The 13183-nt window shown below is 42.6% G+C and overlaps 1 protein-coding gene across 1 annotated transcript in view; it reads left to right on the forward strand.

Annotated features, from left to right (window-relative positions):
* LOC127629271 (collagen alpha-1(I) chain-like) overlaps positions 1-13183 on the forward strand; it is a 45329-nt gene that overhangs the window by 27411 nt on the left and 4735 nt on the right. Inside the window, exons 35-53 of the mRNA XM_052106430.1 lie at positions 1053-1160; positions 1423-1476; positions 1597-1704; positions 1825-1878; positions 1995-2048; positions 2157-2210; positions 2439-2492; positions 2569-2676; positions 2762-2815; positions 2934-2987; positions 10291-10344; positions 10486-10539; positions 10623-10676; positions 10762-10815; positions 11030-11083; positions 11178-11231; positions 11370-11423; positions 11507-11560; positions 11698-11715. Coding sequence (XP_051962390.1) covers positions 1053-1160; positions 1423-1476; positions 1597-1704; positions 1825-1878; positions 1995-2048; positions 2157-2210; positions 2439-2492; positions 2569-2676; positions 2762-2815; positions 2934-2987; positions 10291-10344; positions 10486-10539; positions 10623-10676; positions 10762-10815; positions 11030-11083; positions 11178-11231; positions 11370-11423; positions 11507-11560; positions 11698-11715 — 1152 coding nt within the window. The remainder of the gene's footprint in view (positions 1-1052; positions 1161-1422; positions 1477-1596; positions 1705-1824; positions 1879-1994; positions 2049-2156; positions 2211-2438; positions 2493-2568; positions 2677-2761; positions 2816-2933; positions 2988-10290; positions 10345-10485; positions 10540-10622; positions 10677-10761; positions 10816-11029; positions 11084-11177; positions 11232-11369; positions 11424-11506; positions 11561-11697; positions 11716-13183) is intronic.

The raw sequence follows: 13183 nt of genomic DNA on the forward strand, positions 1-13183 counted from the left end.
CAAGTGAATGGGTGCCAACATTTTGAAGCTCCAAAAATGACATAGGCCAACATAAAAGTAATCCATAAGACCATAAATCAATGTTTTCAGAATTGATTTGATAGGTGTGGGTGAGAAACAGTTCAATATTCCTGCCTAGTCAATCTCCACTTTCACTTTCACATTCTTGTGTATTTGGTGCCTACTGGGCAGGGAGAATAATTTCTAGCAAAAATATTGATGTTTCTCACCCACACCTATCATATCACTTCTGAAGATATGGATTTAACCATTGGAGTTTTATGGATTACTTTTATGCTGCCTTCATGTCCTTTTTGGAGCGTCAAATTTCTGGCACCCATTCACTTGCATTATATGGATGTACAGAGATAAATCTTCTTCTAAAAATCTTAATTTGTGTTTTGCAGAAGAATGTCATGAGAATGAAATTGAGAATTTTCACTTTAAAGGGATAGTTACCCCAAAAATGTACTATTACTCGACCTCATGCCATCCCAGATGTGTATGACTTTCTTCTGCTGAACACAGTGTTTTAGAAGAATATCTCTGCTCTGTAAGTCCTCAGAATGCAAGTGAATGTGTACAACATATTTTGAAAGAGCATAAAGAAGTTATATAAAGGCAGTGTAAAAGTCCAGTGGTTAAATCCAATTATTTTTTACTATCAGTCTCCCCTTTCACTTTCACATTATTTTGTTTTTGGCAATTCGCAGTCTTCATATATATCGACACCCACTGGACAGGGAGGAGAATTTTATAGTGAAAAGGACTTTAATATTGATCTGCTTAATATTGACCCACACCTATCATATCGCTTTTGAAGATATGGATTAAACCACAAGTCATGAGGATTTCTTTTAACCTGGCTTTATGTGCTTTTTGGAGCTTCAGTTTGTTGGTACCCATTCACTTGCATTGTATAGATCTAAGTGCTGAGATATTATTCTAAACAATTTAGAGAAATTTGGGTGAACTACTTTAACATTGTTTCTATCAGTTGTCGCTCTTGGCTCTTTTATGTCAAATGATTTATTTAGTGTTTTTGATCTAAGGGATCACCTGGACCCATTGGAAAGCCTGGTCCAAATGGACCTCCAGGAGAGCCAGGGCCTCGGGGATCTCAGGGAACGCAGGGTGAGCCAGGACCAAGTGGCAAAGAGGTCAGTTTCATTGATTGCCTGATGCTTCAAGTCCAGTTATTCATCTATTTATCCTTAAGGAATAATTGAAAATTGTCATCTCATCCTCATGTCTTGCCAAACCCGTATGACGTTATTTCTTCTCTTTTTCATATAATGAAAACAAATGAGGACTGGGGCTGTCAACAAAAAAAAAGCAAAATTTTGAGGACTTTTCACTCATTTAAAATGGATAACAATAAGCTATATTTACATGATGTTCATGTATGATCTTTATATGCAGGAAGGGATCGGACCTCCAGGTGATATTGGAAACCCAGGTCCTAAAGGACAAAAGGTTTAATAATTGTTATTAATAAGCTAAATGTGTTTCAATCACTGAGGTATTTATTTACACTGATCTATCATTACACAAATTCTTCAATAAAGTGAAGTAGCCACATTCTTATTCAATTAGGGTGACCCTGGAGATCGAGGATCATCTGGGCAACAAGGGCTATCTGGATTTTTGGGGGATCAAGGAGAACGAGGAGTTAAGGGGAACAAAGGCTACTTTGGAGCACAAGTTAGTGAAGTCACATTAGTGTGTACATGCATCTAGCTTAAGGGGAACATCGCTAATATATAGTATAAGTTTTCTCCTGTAAGTTTGTCGTGATTTGAATGGTGAATGTGTCTTCACCAGGGCCAGAATGGGTTGATGGGAGAGACTGGTCCATCTGGCTTGATAGGCCTAGAGGTATAATTTTCATGTATTTATTGTAGTTTACATAAATGTATATAGTTTATATGATTGTATATTCTTTTATGTAAAACACACTTGGTTGAGTCGATAGGTTTGGTTTGTTGTTGCAGGGTTTAATGGGCCCACCGGGACCACCAGGAGCTAATGGTTCACCAGGTCCAAAGGTATCACAAAGCTCTTGCCTCTTGTTTCTTTCATAAGTGATCCTTGTCATAGATCAGCATTACTTTATACATTTCCCAATGTAACTGACCTGCTCTTGGTTTTATAAGGGAGAAACTGGATCACCTGGTGTCACTGGCCATCCAGGAGATCAAGGCGATCAGGTAAACTCACAACTTGAGTTAAACAACATCTTTTGATTTGCATATACAATTGAACTGAGCGCAAGAATATGAGATGGTGAAAACCACATAAGTTCTCTTCACATAACATTTCATTCAATGTCCCTTTTGAATCTAGATTGACTCCTCACTAGGATTACAGAAAGCTTTGAGGTAAACCTCTCAAATGAAGGTTCAAATTAAAGTCATTAATTCTTTTTATGTCTACAGGGAATAGCTGGGCAGAGAGGTTTAAAAGGGGTTATGGGGAAGCCAGGACCTCAGGTTAGTATGACTACCCATTTCATGGTAAATTGTGATGTGCTAGACTTTAAAGAGACAAATAATACTTGTATTGCAGGGAGCCGTGGGTCTCAGAGGCCCTGAGGGATTACTGGGCCCCAAGGGTATGCCAGGAAAAGGGGGACCTAAAGGTGAACCAGGAAGACAAGGACCTCTAGGGCAGATGGTAAGACTCTGATAAATTAGATTTTTTTTTAATCATATGTAAATTAGGTATGCTTTGTGCCAACTGATGAATGGGTCTTGTCCAGGGACCACTGGGTCTCACTGGGTCCAAAGGATCCTCTGCATTGTCAGGAACACAGGTACAATTTGACCAATTTGTCATTAAATGCAGAACTTTGCAATATTGTTGTTGTTTTGTTTTTAGACACCATCAATCTAATCTTAATTTTATTCAGCGGGTCTTTCCCTTATTTGCAGGGACCTCCAGGAGAAGTGGGTGCTCAGGGCCCAATTGGCCCACCAGGACCCCAGGTTAGAATTAGGGCTTTGTCAATACAATCAAATATCTATATCGCAATACTTTTCCTCAAGATATTGTATTGATACTTTAGATCCATGTATCGATATTTATATTCAACTATTTGTGTATTTATATCATGTCCAGCATTTAAATAAAGAAGCAGGTCGTCTACAGTAAGTACTAACTCAAAGCAGTGTTCCTCAGTGAAGTTAAAAGCTCTTCTATGAGGCACAAGAGAGGCTGACACTGAGCCTGTTTCTCTCGCAGACACACTCACACTGGGCCTCTCTCACACGTTTGGCTCTAGGGCTGGACAAAACTATTGACCCCCTTCTTAATTGTGATCTTCATTTGAACAATCCTGATGCTGATTCTTAAAATCCCAAGATTGCTTTTTCTTTCTATCTGCAAGCCTTTTTGGGCATTTGCAGAAGTTCAGCAATGAGATCTTTTCACTGCATGCTGAGAGTAAAAGTCTTGACCCTTTTCGTGTAATGTGTGTCCAAAGACGCATGGAAACCATTTGTCATTGAATAATGTCTCTCTTAATACACTTTCTGTTCTTTATATTCAGTAATTCATCAAAAACAACAATAGAAACATTAAATTCTAATCACACACAGCACGGATGCTGTAAAGGAGCCATTCCACCAAAACAAGCACTTCTGTTAAAGTCCATGTCACTGGTCTTAAAGAGACAGAACTGTTTTAGCACTTGCTTGTCATATCAATGTACATACTTGTAAATAGTAGAAATTATTAATGTAAAAATAAACATGTAACAATATAAATATCTGCAATATGATATTTATATTCATTGCCTGAAAGAGTGTTTCTCCTCCTAAAAAGAGTTTATTTCCTCTAAAAGATTTTGAGTTCCCACACATAAAAGAGCAATGCACAGCAGGCGTTGAACGTCCTTTTCAGGACGTGTCTTTTTAAAGATGTCTTTCCGCCTCTGTGTAGTTCCTGGATCTGGTTGATTTCTCTCCACTTCTGACGGTCATAAAAGCTGCCTCGCGTGCCTGGGCTGCGATCACATGCAGCGTTTATAATATAAATATCTGCAATATGATATATGCAATTTCAGGACATATTTATTGATGGACTACATGGAAACCGATGGAGTGCGTACTCTAGGTAGGGAAGGAGGTATTGCCCCAAGTGAAGGAGTTCAAGTACCTCGTTGTCTTGTTCACGAGTGAGGGGACAGTGGAGTGGGAGGTTGGCCAGAGAATCGGGGCAGCGGGGGCAGTATTGCACTCGCTCTATCGCACCGTTGTCACGAAAAGAGAGCTGAGCCGAAAGGCAAAGCTCTCGATCTACCGGTCAATTTTTGTTCCTACCCTCACCTATGGTCATGAAGGCTGGGTCATGACCGAAAGAACTAGGTCACGAGTACAAGCGGCCAAAATGGGCTTCCTTAGAAGGGTGGCGGGCTTCTCCCTTAGAGATAGGGTGAGGAGCTCAGTCATCTGTGAGGAGCTCGGAGTAGAGCCGCTGCTCCTTTGCGTCGAAAGGAGTCAGTTGAGGTGGTTTGGACAGCTGGTAAGGATGCCCCCTGGCCGCCTCCCTAGGGAGGTGTTTCAGGCACGTCCAGCTGGGAGGAGGCCTCGGGGAAGACCCAGGATTAGGTGGAGAGATTACATCTCCACACTGGCCTGGGAACGCCTCGGGGTCCCCCAGTCAGAGCTGGTTAATGTGGCTCGGGATAGGGAAGTTTGGGGCCCCCTGCTGGAGCAGCTGCCCCCGCGACCCAAATTCGGATAAGCGGTTGAAGATGGATGGATGGATGGATACATGGACTTTTTGAAAAAGCTAAAATGAACAAAATGATAAAATAAACAAATTTAAATTCATATTTCTGATATTTAACAAGTTTGAAGGTCCCCTGTATAATTAAAACAATAGCTGAAAGATAATTTATTTAATTCTGCATGTAAACAAAACATCATGGTTACTGTTGTAACCTCCGTTCCCCGAGGGAAGGAACGAGACGTTGTGTCGATTGAAGTCACACAAGGGGTTTTGCTGGGACGCCAAACGTACCTCTGAACCTGAGAAAAAGCCAATGTTAAGTTGGCAGACAGAATTTGCATGCCCCGCCCCGGACATACGGGTATAAAAGGAAGCGGGGCAGCGAGTACCAGTCAGGATTTTGCACTGAGGAGCCGAAAATAAGGTATGGCCGTTTACAGTGGTAGGTCTAGTGCTGTGGCAGGAGGGACACAACGTCTTGTTCCTTCCCTCGGGGAACGGAGGTTACAACAGTAACGGGACTCGAGTCTGTAGCCAGTGCTGAAGTGGTCTCATATGCATCAACCCGAGCGCCACGGCCGTAGCTGAGGATGCCATATGCCCCAGGAGCCTCTGGAATTGTTATAGAGGAACTGCTGTGCCAGGTTCAAAGAGAGCGAGGCACCTGAGCACTGACTGAACGCGCTCGTTGGTGAGATGCGCTGTCATTGAGACTGAGTCTAACTCCATGCCGAGAAAAGAGATGCTCTGAACCTTTTCCCAGTTGACCTGAAGCCCTAGATGGCTGAGGCGCGTGAGCACCTGGTCCCTGTGAGCGCACAGTTACTCTCGAGAGTGAGCCAGGATGAGCCAGTCATCGAGGTAGTTGAGTATGCGGATGCCCACTTCCCTTAGCGGGGCAAGAGCTGCTTCTGTGATCTTTTTTAAGACGTGAGGGAACAGGGACAGGCCAAAAGGGAGGTACTTGTACTGATACGCCTGGCCGCCGAACGTGAACCGTAAGAAGGGTTGGTGTCGAGGCAGAATGGAGACTGCGTGAGCATTTTGAACGGGAGTCTGTTTAAGGCCCGGTTGAGAACTTGCAGGTCCAAGATTGGTCGCAACACGCCGCTTTTCTTGGGTACGAGGAAGTAAGGGCTGTAGAAACCCTTCTCTGCTTGTAAGGCGCTGGCTTTCTCCCCGTGCATGGAAGTGGAGCGAACACCGCTGAAACAAGGCGGGAGCCAGGCGAACTGAATCGCGTAGCCGAGTCGGATGGTCCTGGCCAGCCAGCGCGACGGATTTGGAAGTGAAAGCCACGCATCTAAACTCACGCGAGGGGCACTGACGGGACGATCGCTTTTGACATACCAGCCGTGGCAGGGGGACAGGTAATAGCGAGTCGGGAGGCAGAAGAGCGTCTCTGACTGCCTGGGTCGCCTGTCTCAGGAACGCTTCGGAGCTTTCCTGGTCCTGGAAGGGGTCCTGGAGACGGGGGGCGTACGCCACCTGCGAGGTGCTCGACACTGGGGCTGAGAGCTGGGCCCGAGTTGAGGCAGAGCTACCTGTTGTTTATCCACAGGGGGACACCCTTGGCGAACAGGCGGGGCGCGCTGGTTTGGCGGCGCCACGGCAAGATGTGCCATCTGCTTCTTCACCGGCAAAAACTGCTGGGCGAAGTCATAGATGGTGTCACCGAAGAGGCCAAGCTGGGAGATGGGGGTGTTGAGAAAGCGTGCCTTGTCAACATCGCGCATCTCGACCATGTTCAGCCAGAGGTGACGATCCTGGACCACGAGGGTGGCCATCGCCCACCCGAGTCCCTGCATTGTGACCTTCAAGGCTCTGAGAGCGAGGTCGGTGGCAGAGCGCAGTTCCTGCAGCACGTTGGGGTCGGAACTACCCAGGTGCAAATCTTTGAGTGCCTTGGCTTGGTGAACTTGCAGGAGAGCCATGGCATGCAAGGTGGAGGCGGCCTGTCTGGTGGCACTGTAGACTTTCGAGGTCATTCTACGGGCTCTGGAGGGGAGTACTGGGTGGTCCCGCCAGGTGGCGGCGTTCTCGGGACTCAAGTGGATCGCAACCGCTCCATCCACCTGGGGGACCTCCGTGTACCCATGGGCCGCCCCACCATCCAGGGTCGTGAGAGCGGATGAGTGGAGGGGTCGGTTCTGGGCAGTAAAAGGTGCCCTCCGTGACCGTGTCAGCTCGTCATGCACATCAGGGAAGAACTCGCAGGTCCAAGATTAGTTGCAACCCGCCGCTTTTTTTGGGAACGATGAAGTAAAGGCTGTAGAAACCCTTCTCCAGCTCGACTGGAGGGATGGGCTCTATTGCATCCTTGAGGAGGAGGGTCGTGATCTCTGCTTGTAAGACGCTGGCTTTCTCGCCGCGCACAGAAGTGGAGCGAACACCGCTGAAACGAGGCGGAAGCCTTACGAACTGAATCACGTAGCCAAGTCGGATGGTCCTGGCCAGCCAGCGTGACAGATTGGGGAGTGAAAGCCCGAGCTCGGACAGAAGCAAGCAAGCGTGCCGGGGGGGCGGGTGATTCGTGGGGATTTAACCAGCGAAATCGAGCCTGTCGTTATCCCTAAATCGCCTTCATCGACAGCCCGGTCGTCCTCAATCCCGTGGGAAGAAGGAACGACGCGGGGGCCGGATGAAGTGGCTTTCTCTCGTGAGAAAAGAAAGCTGCTACCGCAATGTTGCCATGGCTATGTTCTCGCACTGAGAACATGAACCATTCATAAAACACTGCGTGTGATCGCAGCCCAGGCACGCGAGGCAGCATACATGACTGTCAGAAGTGGAGAGAAATCAATCGCATCCAGGAACTACACAGAGGCAGAAAGACATCTTTAAAAAGACGCATCCTGAAATGGACGTTAAACGCATGCTGTGCATTGCTCATTTATGTGTGGGAACTCAAACTTTTTTAGAGGAAATAAACTCTTTTTAGGAGGAGAAACACTTTTTCAGGCAATGAAAGCGCTGTTGAAGCGCCCTGGGGTGTAGACTGCACAGCGTGCAGAGAGAAAGAATGCCAGCTGGAAACGCGCCGTAGATCCAACAGCAGTGCTTATCGCCAGTAGAGGTGAGTGAAACAGTGGTGAACTCAGCTTGCTGTTGCACAACCATTCGGTTCCAAAGAAAAATTCTGACTGGCACTCGCTGCCCCGCATCCCTTTAAACCCATATGTCCGGGGTGTTGCATGCATATTCTGTATGCCAACTTGACATTGGCCTTTTCTCAGGTTCAGAGGTACGTTTGGCGTCCCAGGAAGACCCCTTGTGTCACTTCATTCGACACAACGTCGAGTGAGTGACAGAAGGGGAATGGACATTGTAACTGAAATATACCCAAATAAAGGTAAATTGAAAGCTTGTGAATCAGGATTGAATCATGATATTGTGATTGATCGTGATGTATTGAATCCTAACATGTGTATCGCAATACGTATCGTGTTGTGAATTGGCTGGTAATACCCAGCTCTAGTCAGCATTATCCCCTTTTCTCCCAATTTGGAATGCCCGATTCCCACTACTTGGTTGTTCCTCATGGTGGCGTGGCTACTCACATGAATCTGGGTGGCAGAGGACAAGTCTCAGTTGCCTCTGCTTCTGAGATGGTCAATACGGTGGAGACTCCGCATGTGAAGGCTCACGCTACTCTCCGCGATCCACACAAAACTTAGCACACACCCCATTGAGAGTGACAACCACCAATCGCGACCATGATGAGGTTTCTCTAGCAACCAGGACAATTTGGTTGCTTAGGAGACCTTGCTGGAGTCACTCCGCACACCATGGATTCTAACTTGTAACTCCTGGGGAGGTAGTCAGTGTCAATACTCGCCAGGCCCCCCGTGTGGTTTTTAACATGTTGCTACTATGTTGTTGCTTGGTTGTTGCTACTGTAAGTGGTTGCTCAGTGTCTGCTTATTAGGCCAAGTTAAAAGAGACTACCCCCCAATCTCTATGATATTCTGGTCCCTAGATATGGCTTGGACAATGTTTGGTAGATTACTAAAATTGTAATCAGTAATGTAGTAATTTAGATTGCCTAAAAGGTTAATCTAATCTGATTACATTTGAATGTAATGTTTGGGTTAAATTGAGTGTAAGTACCTATTTTCATTATATGCCTTTCTTTAAACATTACTAAACATGAAGCAATTTGTGCTTTTTCTTTTTATTTATTTATTTTGCCATTTCATTTCTTTAGAATAGTTATGGCACACCTCTCCTCAACAAGCTGCACACTTTAAGAGTAATTTATGTCCACAGAACAAACAGGGCAGGGTGAGTTTTGAGCTGAAGTTAAAATGGATAGTTATGACTCTTTATGCCATACTAGATGTGTATGACTTTCTTCTGCTTAACGCATAAACTGACTTTTAGAAGAATATCTCCACTCTGTAGGTTCTCACAATGCAAGTTTATGGGAATCAAAATTTTGAAGATCCAAAAAGCATTTAAAAGAGGCATTAAAGTAACCTAAAAGACTCCACTGGTTAAGCCCATGCCTTAAGAAGTGGTATGTTAGGTATGGATGAGAAACAGATTCATATTTAATTCCTTTTTTACTAAATCCTCACTTTCTTTTTTTTTGGCAAATCACATTTTTTGTGCCTATAACCACCAGGGTCAGGGAGTAGAATTTATAGTAAAAGGACTTAAATATTGATCTTTCTCACACACACTTATCCATTTCACTTCTGAAGACATGGATTTAACCACTGGAGTTTTATTAATTATTTGTATGCTTCCTTTATGTGCTTTTTGGACCGTCAAAATTTGGGTCACCATATACTTGCATTGTATGGACCTACAGAGCTGAGATATACACTGCCGTTCAAAAGTTTAGGGTCACTTACTCATTAAATTTTATTTTTTCACATTTTAGAATAATAGTAGTCATCACAACTATGGAATAATAGAAATGGAAATATGGGAATTATGTTGTGAAAAAAAATCCAAAATAAATAAAAATGTGTTATATTTAGCATCTTCAAAGTGGCCACACTTTGCCTAGATATTGCAGAAATGTACTCTTGGCATTTTCAACCAACTTCTTGAGGTATCAACCCGGGATGCTTTTTAAACAGTATTAAAGGAGTTCCCATCTATGTTGGGCACTTATTGGCTGCTTTTCTTTATTATTTGGTCCAATCATCAATTTCAAAAACTTTTTTTTAATTACATTTGTTTTATAATGAAATAAATTAATATGGTGGCACAGATATATTTTTGTCTACAAAACTTATTTCAAACATTTAAGCATACGCCTTCAGATCAAAAGATTTTTAAGATCATGAGAAACATTTGAGACAAGTGACCCCAAACTTTTGAATGGTAGTGTACTTCTAAAAAATCTTCATTTGTGTTCAGCAGAAGAAAGTCATACACATCTTGGATGGAATAAGGGTGAGTAAATGATGAGAGAATTTTCATTTTAGGGTGAACTTAACTAGGTTAATACCTAGGGTTAGGTGTTTGTGAAATAGATTCTTACACTTTCTTAACTTCAAATGTTATTTTAATTGTTCTATTTCTTTTTTTTTACTTTTTTAGGGCCCAAAAGGCAGAGCTGGACCTCAGGGAAGAGAGGGACATAAAGGTCAGAAGGTCAGGATGATCTTTATCTCTTAATCTCTTATGACTTTGTAATAAAACTATTGTCAGTTATCCATTCACTCTTCCCTACTCCAACTGTTCAATTCATTTCTTAATAAACGATCACTAAGTATTAACTAAGGTACTTTTTAGGGAAATTATGGTCGAGAAGGAGCTCTAGGAAAAACTGGGCATGCTGGAAGGAGAGTAAGTACAGTGAGAGTCATTGTGGTTTTTGAAGAACATTCTCAGCACTAGAAGCAGAATTTGAGTCATTCTGTCACTCTTAGGGGAAAAGAGGAACCACTGGTCAAAGAGGCCTCAGTGGACCCAGAGGGGAGAAGGTACTCCTTTATTCATTTCTCATTTTAAGACACGTATTTTTCAGAATTTATCAGAAATTTCACCAGCTTGTTTAAATTGTAACAGGGACTGAAGGGGACACTAGGAATGTCTGGACCTCCAGGCAGACCAGGATTATATGTAAGTGTATTTGGGGTTTGGGGTTGGGGGGTAACTTAGCCCTGATTTTGTTTTATTAATTAATAAAAAACATATATTTTCAGTGGTCTATGATTAAATAACATAGGTTAAATCATTTATTCCCAACCAGGGGTATTTTAAGCAGGTTCTAGGGGGAACTTGTAAAGATTTCAATTTTGCTTTGGATAACCAGATTTTCTCTATATTGTTTCAGGGTTTACCAGGCATTCAAGGTGAGAAAGGAGAGAAGGGTGAAAAAGGCTTTGAGGTACAGGACCTTAACCCTGGAAATGTTATGTTAGAACTGCTAGTGACACAAATAAGAACCTTGAAGCTAGAATTGCTTTTATTTTTGTCTGCAGGGAGAGAAGGGGGAAATCGGGTCACTTGGTCCTCCAGGGGGAGAGGGACTGAAGGTACTTGTGTTCATCACAATCAAATTCTAGAGGAAACTGGAAAAAAAACCTCCTATTTTACACCTAATACTATTTTGTGTGCAGAATTCCTTCACTTTTTTTATTTGGATTGTTTAAGTCTCTGTTTGTTTGTTTCAGGGGAAGCAGGGCATATATGGAGAGAATGGGAGAAATGGACCTAAGGGAGAGCAGGTGGCATTCTTGGATACATTCATCATATATACTGTATGTATGTGGATCATTTGCATGTAAAGTGTAATTTGTGCCTCTTTTAGGGAGATATTGGACCAACAGGTCAAAGAGGGATCCCAGGTCTACCAGGGATGCCTGTAAGTGATCATCATTCGTTTTTATTCTCCATAAAACTGTTATGCACAAAATGGAACAACAAATCTGTAAAAACTGCCCAATAAGATAATAAAAACATCCATACAGATGATTAACTGTTTATTTCATTATTCCACAGGGGCTGTTTGGAGAAAAGGTTTGGAACAGTTGTTTTAAAATGGATGCTTTGTCTTGTCCACTTTTGCAATTAATGTTTAATAATTTCATAATTAATATTTCCTCATATAGATGTTTATTCCGAGGGCCCTATTTTAAGAGCACTAGTGCTAAGTGCAGTGCTTATGCCATAAGTCATACATGCAAAGTCAATGAGCATGGCCATGAAGTCTTGGTATTTTTGTGCAAGCATGAGCTAAGTCTAGGCGCAAGTGGGTTTGGTGAAATTGTGCATGCAAATAGCTAATGGACTGGGTCAGGTGCAATTTAATTTGGAGGTTCTTCTCAGACAATGTCTGTGTTCTACAATATAGTTTATTCCCTGACAAGCACCAGCAATATAAACAAAGACAGCACATTCATAAGAAGATGGTAGTGTAAAAGAACTGTATGCAATTAATTAGAAGAATAGAAATATGGATTTCTGTTCTTTTGTGCACTTAACCATGTCCCTGTTGCATGTCAAGCATATTTCTTGCATTTACGCTCCGTTAAATTATAAAGAATGTAAGTATTAGCCTATTAACCTATTAAAAGTATTAGCCATTTGTCTACTGACACAAAAATCATTGTTAGTATATACAGTGATTGTATCAGCTGAAGCATTTCACTTTTACGGGTCAATTTTGATTTAGTAAAATTAAATTTATTGAAAACAAAATTAAACAATATCTTTTTTTTCTTTTTTTTAATCCCCTTTTCTCCCAATTTGGAATGCCCAATTCCCACTACTTAGTAGGTCCTCGTGGTGGTGCAGTTATTCACCTTAATCCGGGTGGTGGAGGACAAGTCTCAGTTGCTTCTGAGACAGTCAATCCCTGCATGACTCATGCTACTATCCACGATCCATGCACAACTTACCACATGCCCCATTGAGAGCAATAACTCCTAATTGCGACCACGAGGAGGTTACCCCATGTGAGACTACCCTCCCTAGCATCCAGGCCAATTTGGTGGCTTAGGAGACCTGGCTGGAGTACACAGCACACCTTGGATTCGAACTCGCGACTCCAGGGGTGGTAGTCAGCGTCCGTACTCAACAAAACCCAGGCCCCCCAAACCAAAAATATTTCTTAATTCATATTACACTTCAAAGAATGTGAAAATATACTCAAAATAACTAAGTGGTCAAATAAATCATACCAAATACAAGCTTTTTTCTCTCTGTCCAAGTTCCACCGGTCCCTTTTGTGGTGACTTAAAAAACACCTATGACAATAGGTGGAAAAATACCAACACAAATTAGATCAGAAATACAATTGTAAATATAAACAATAATAATTGAAAAATAAACCATTACCTAAAGATAGTTTAACACAAATCTCATGAATATTTGTTTCATAAAACAGCTACAACAGTGATCGTCTTTGACATAATTTGATGTTCCACTATATTTTCAGAGTTTGGACATGGACTTTATTACTACCTGCTGGTGGATCTCCAAACTG

Source organism: Xyrauchen texanus, chromosome 3, assembly GCF_025860055.1.
Source record: "Xyrauchen texanus isolate HMW12.3.18 chromosome 3, RBS_HiC_50CHRs, whole genome shotgun sequence".
Classification (NCBI taxonomy): Eukaryota; Metazoa; Chordata; class Actinopteri; order Cypriniformes; family Catostomidae; genus Xyrauchen; species Xyrauchen texanus.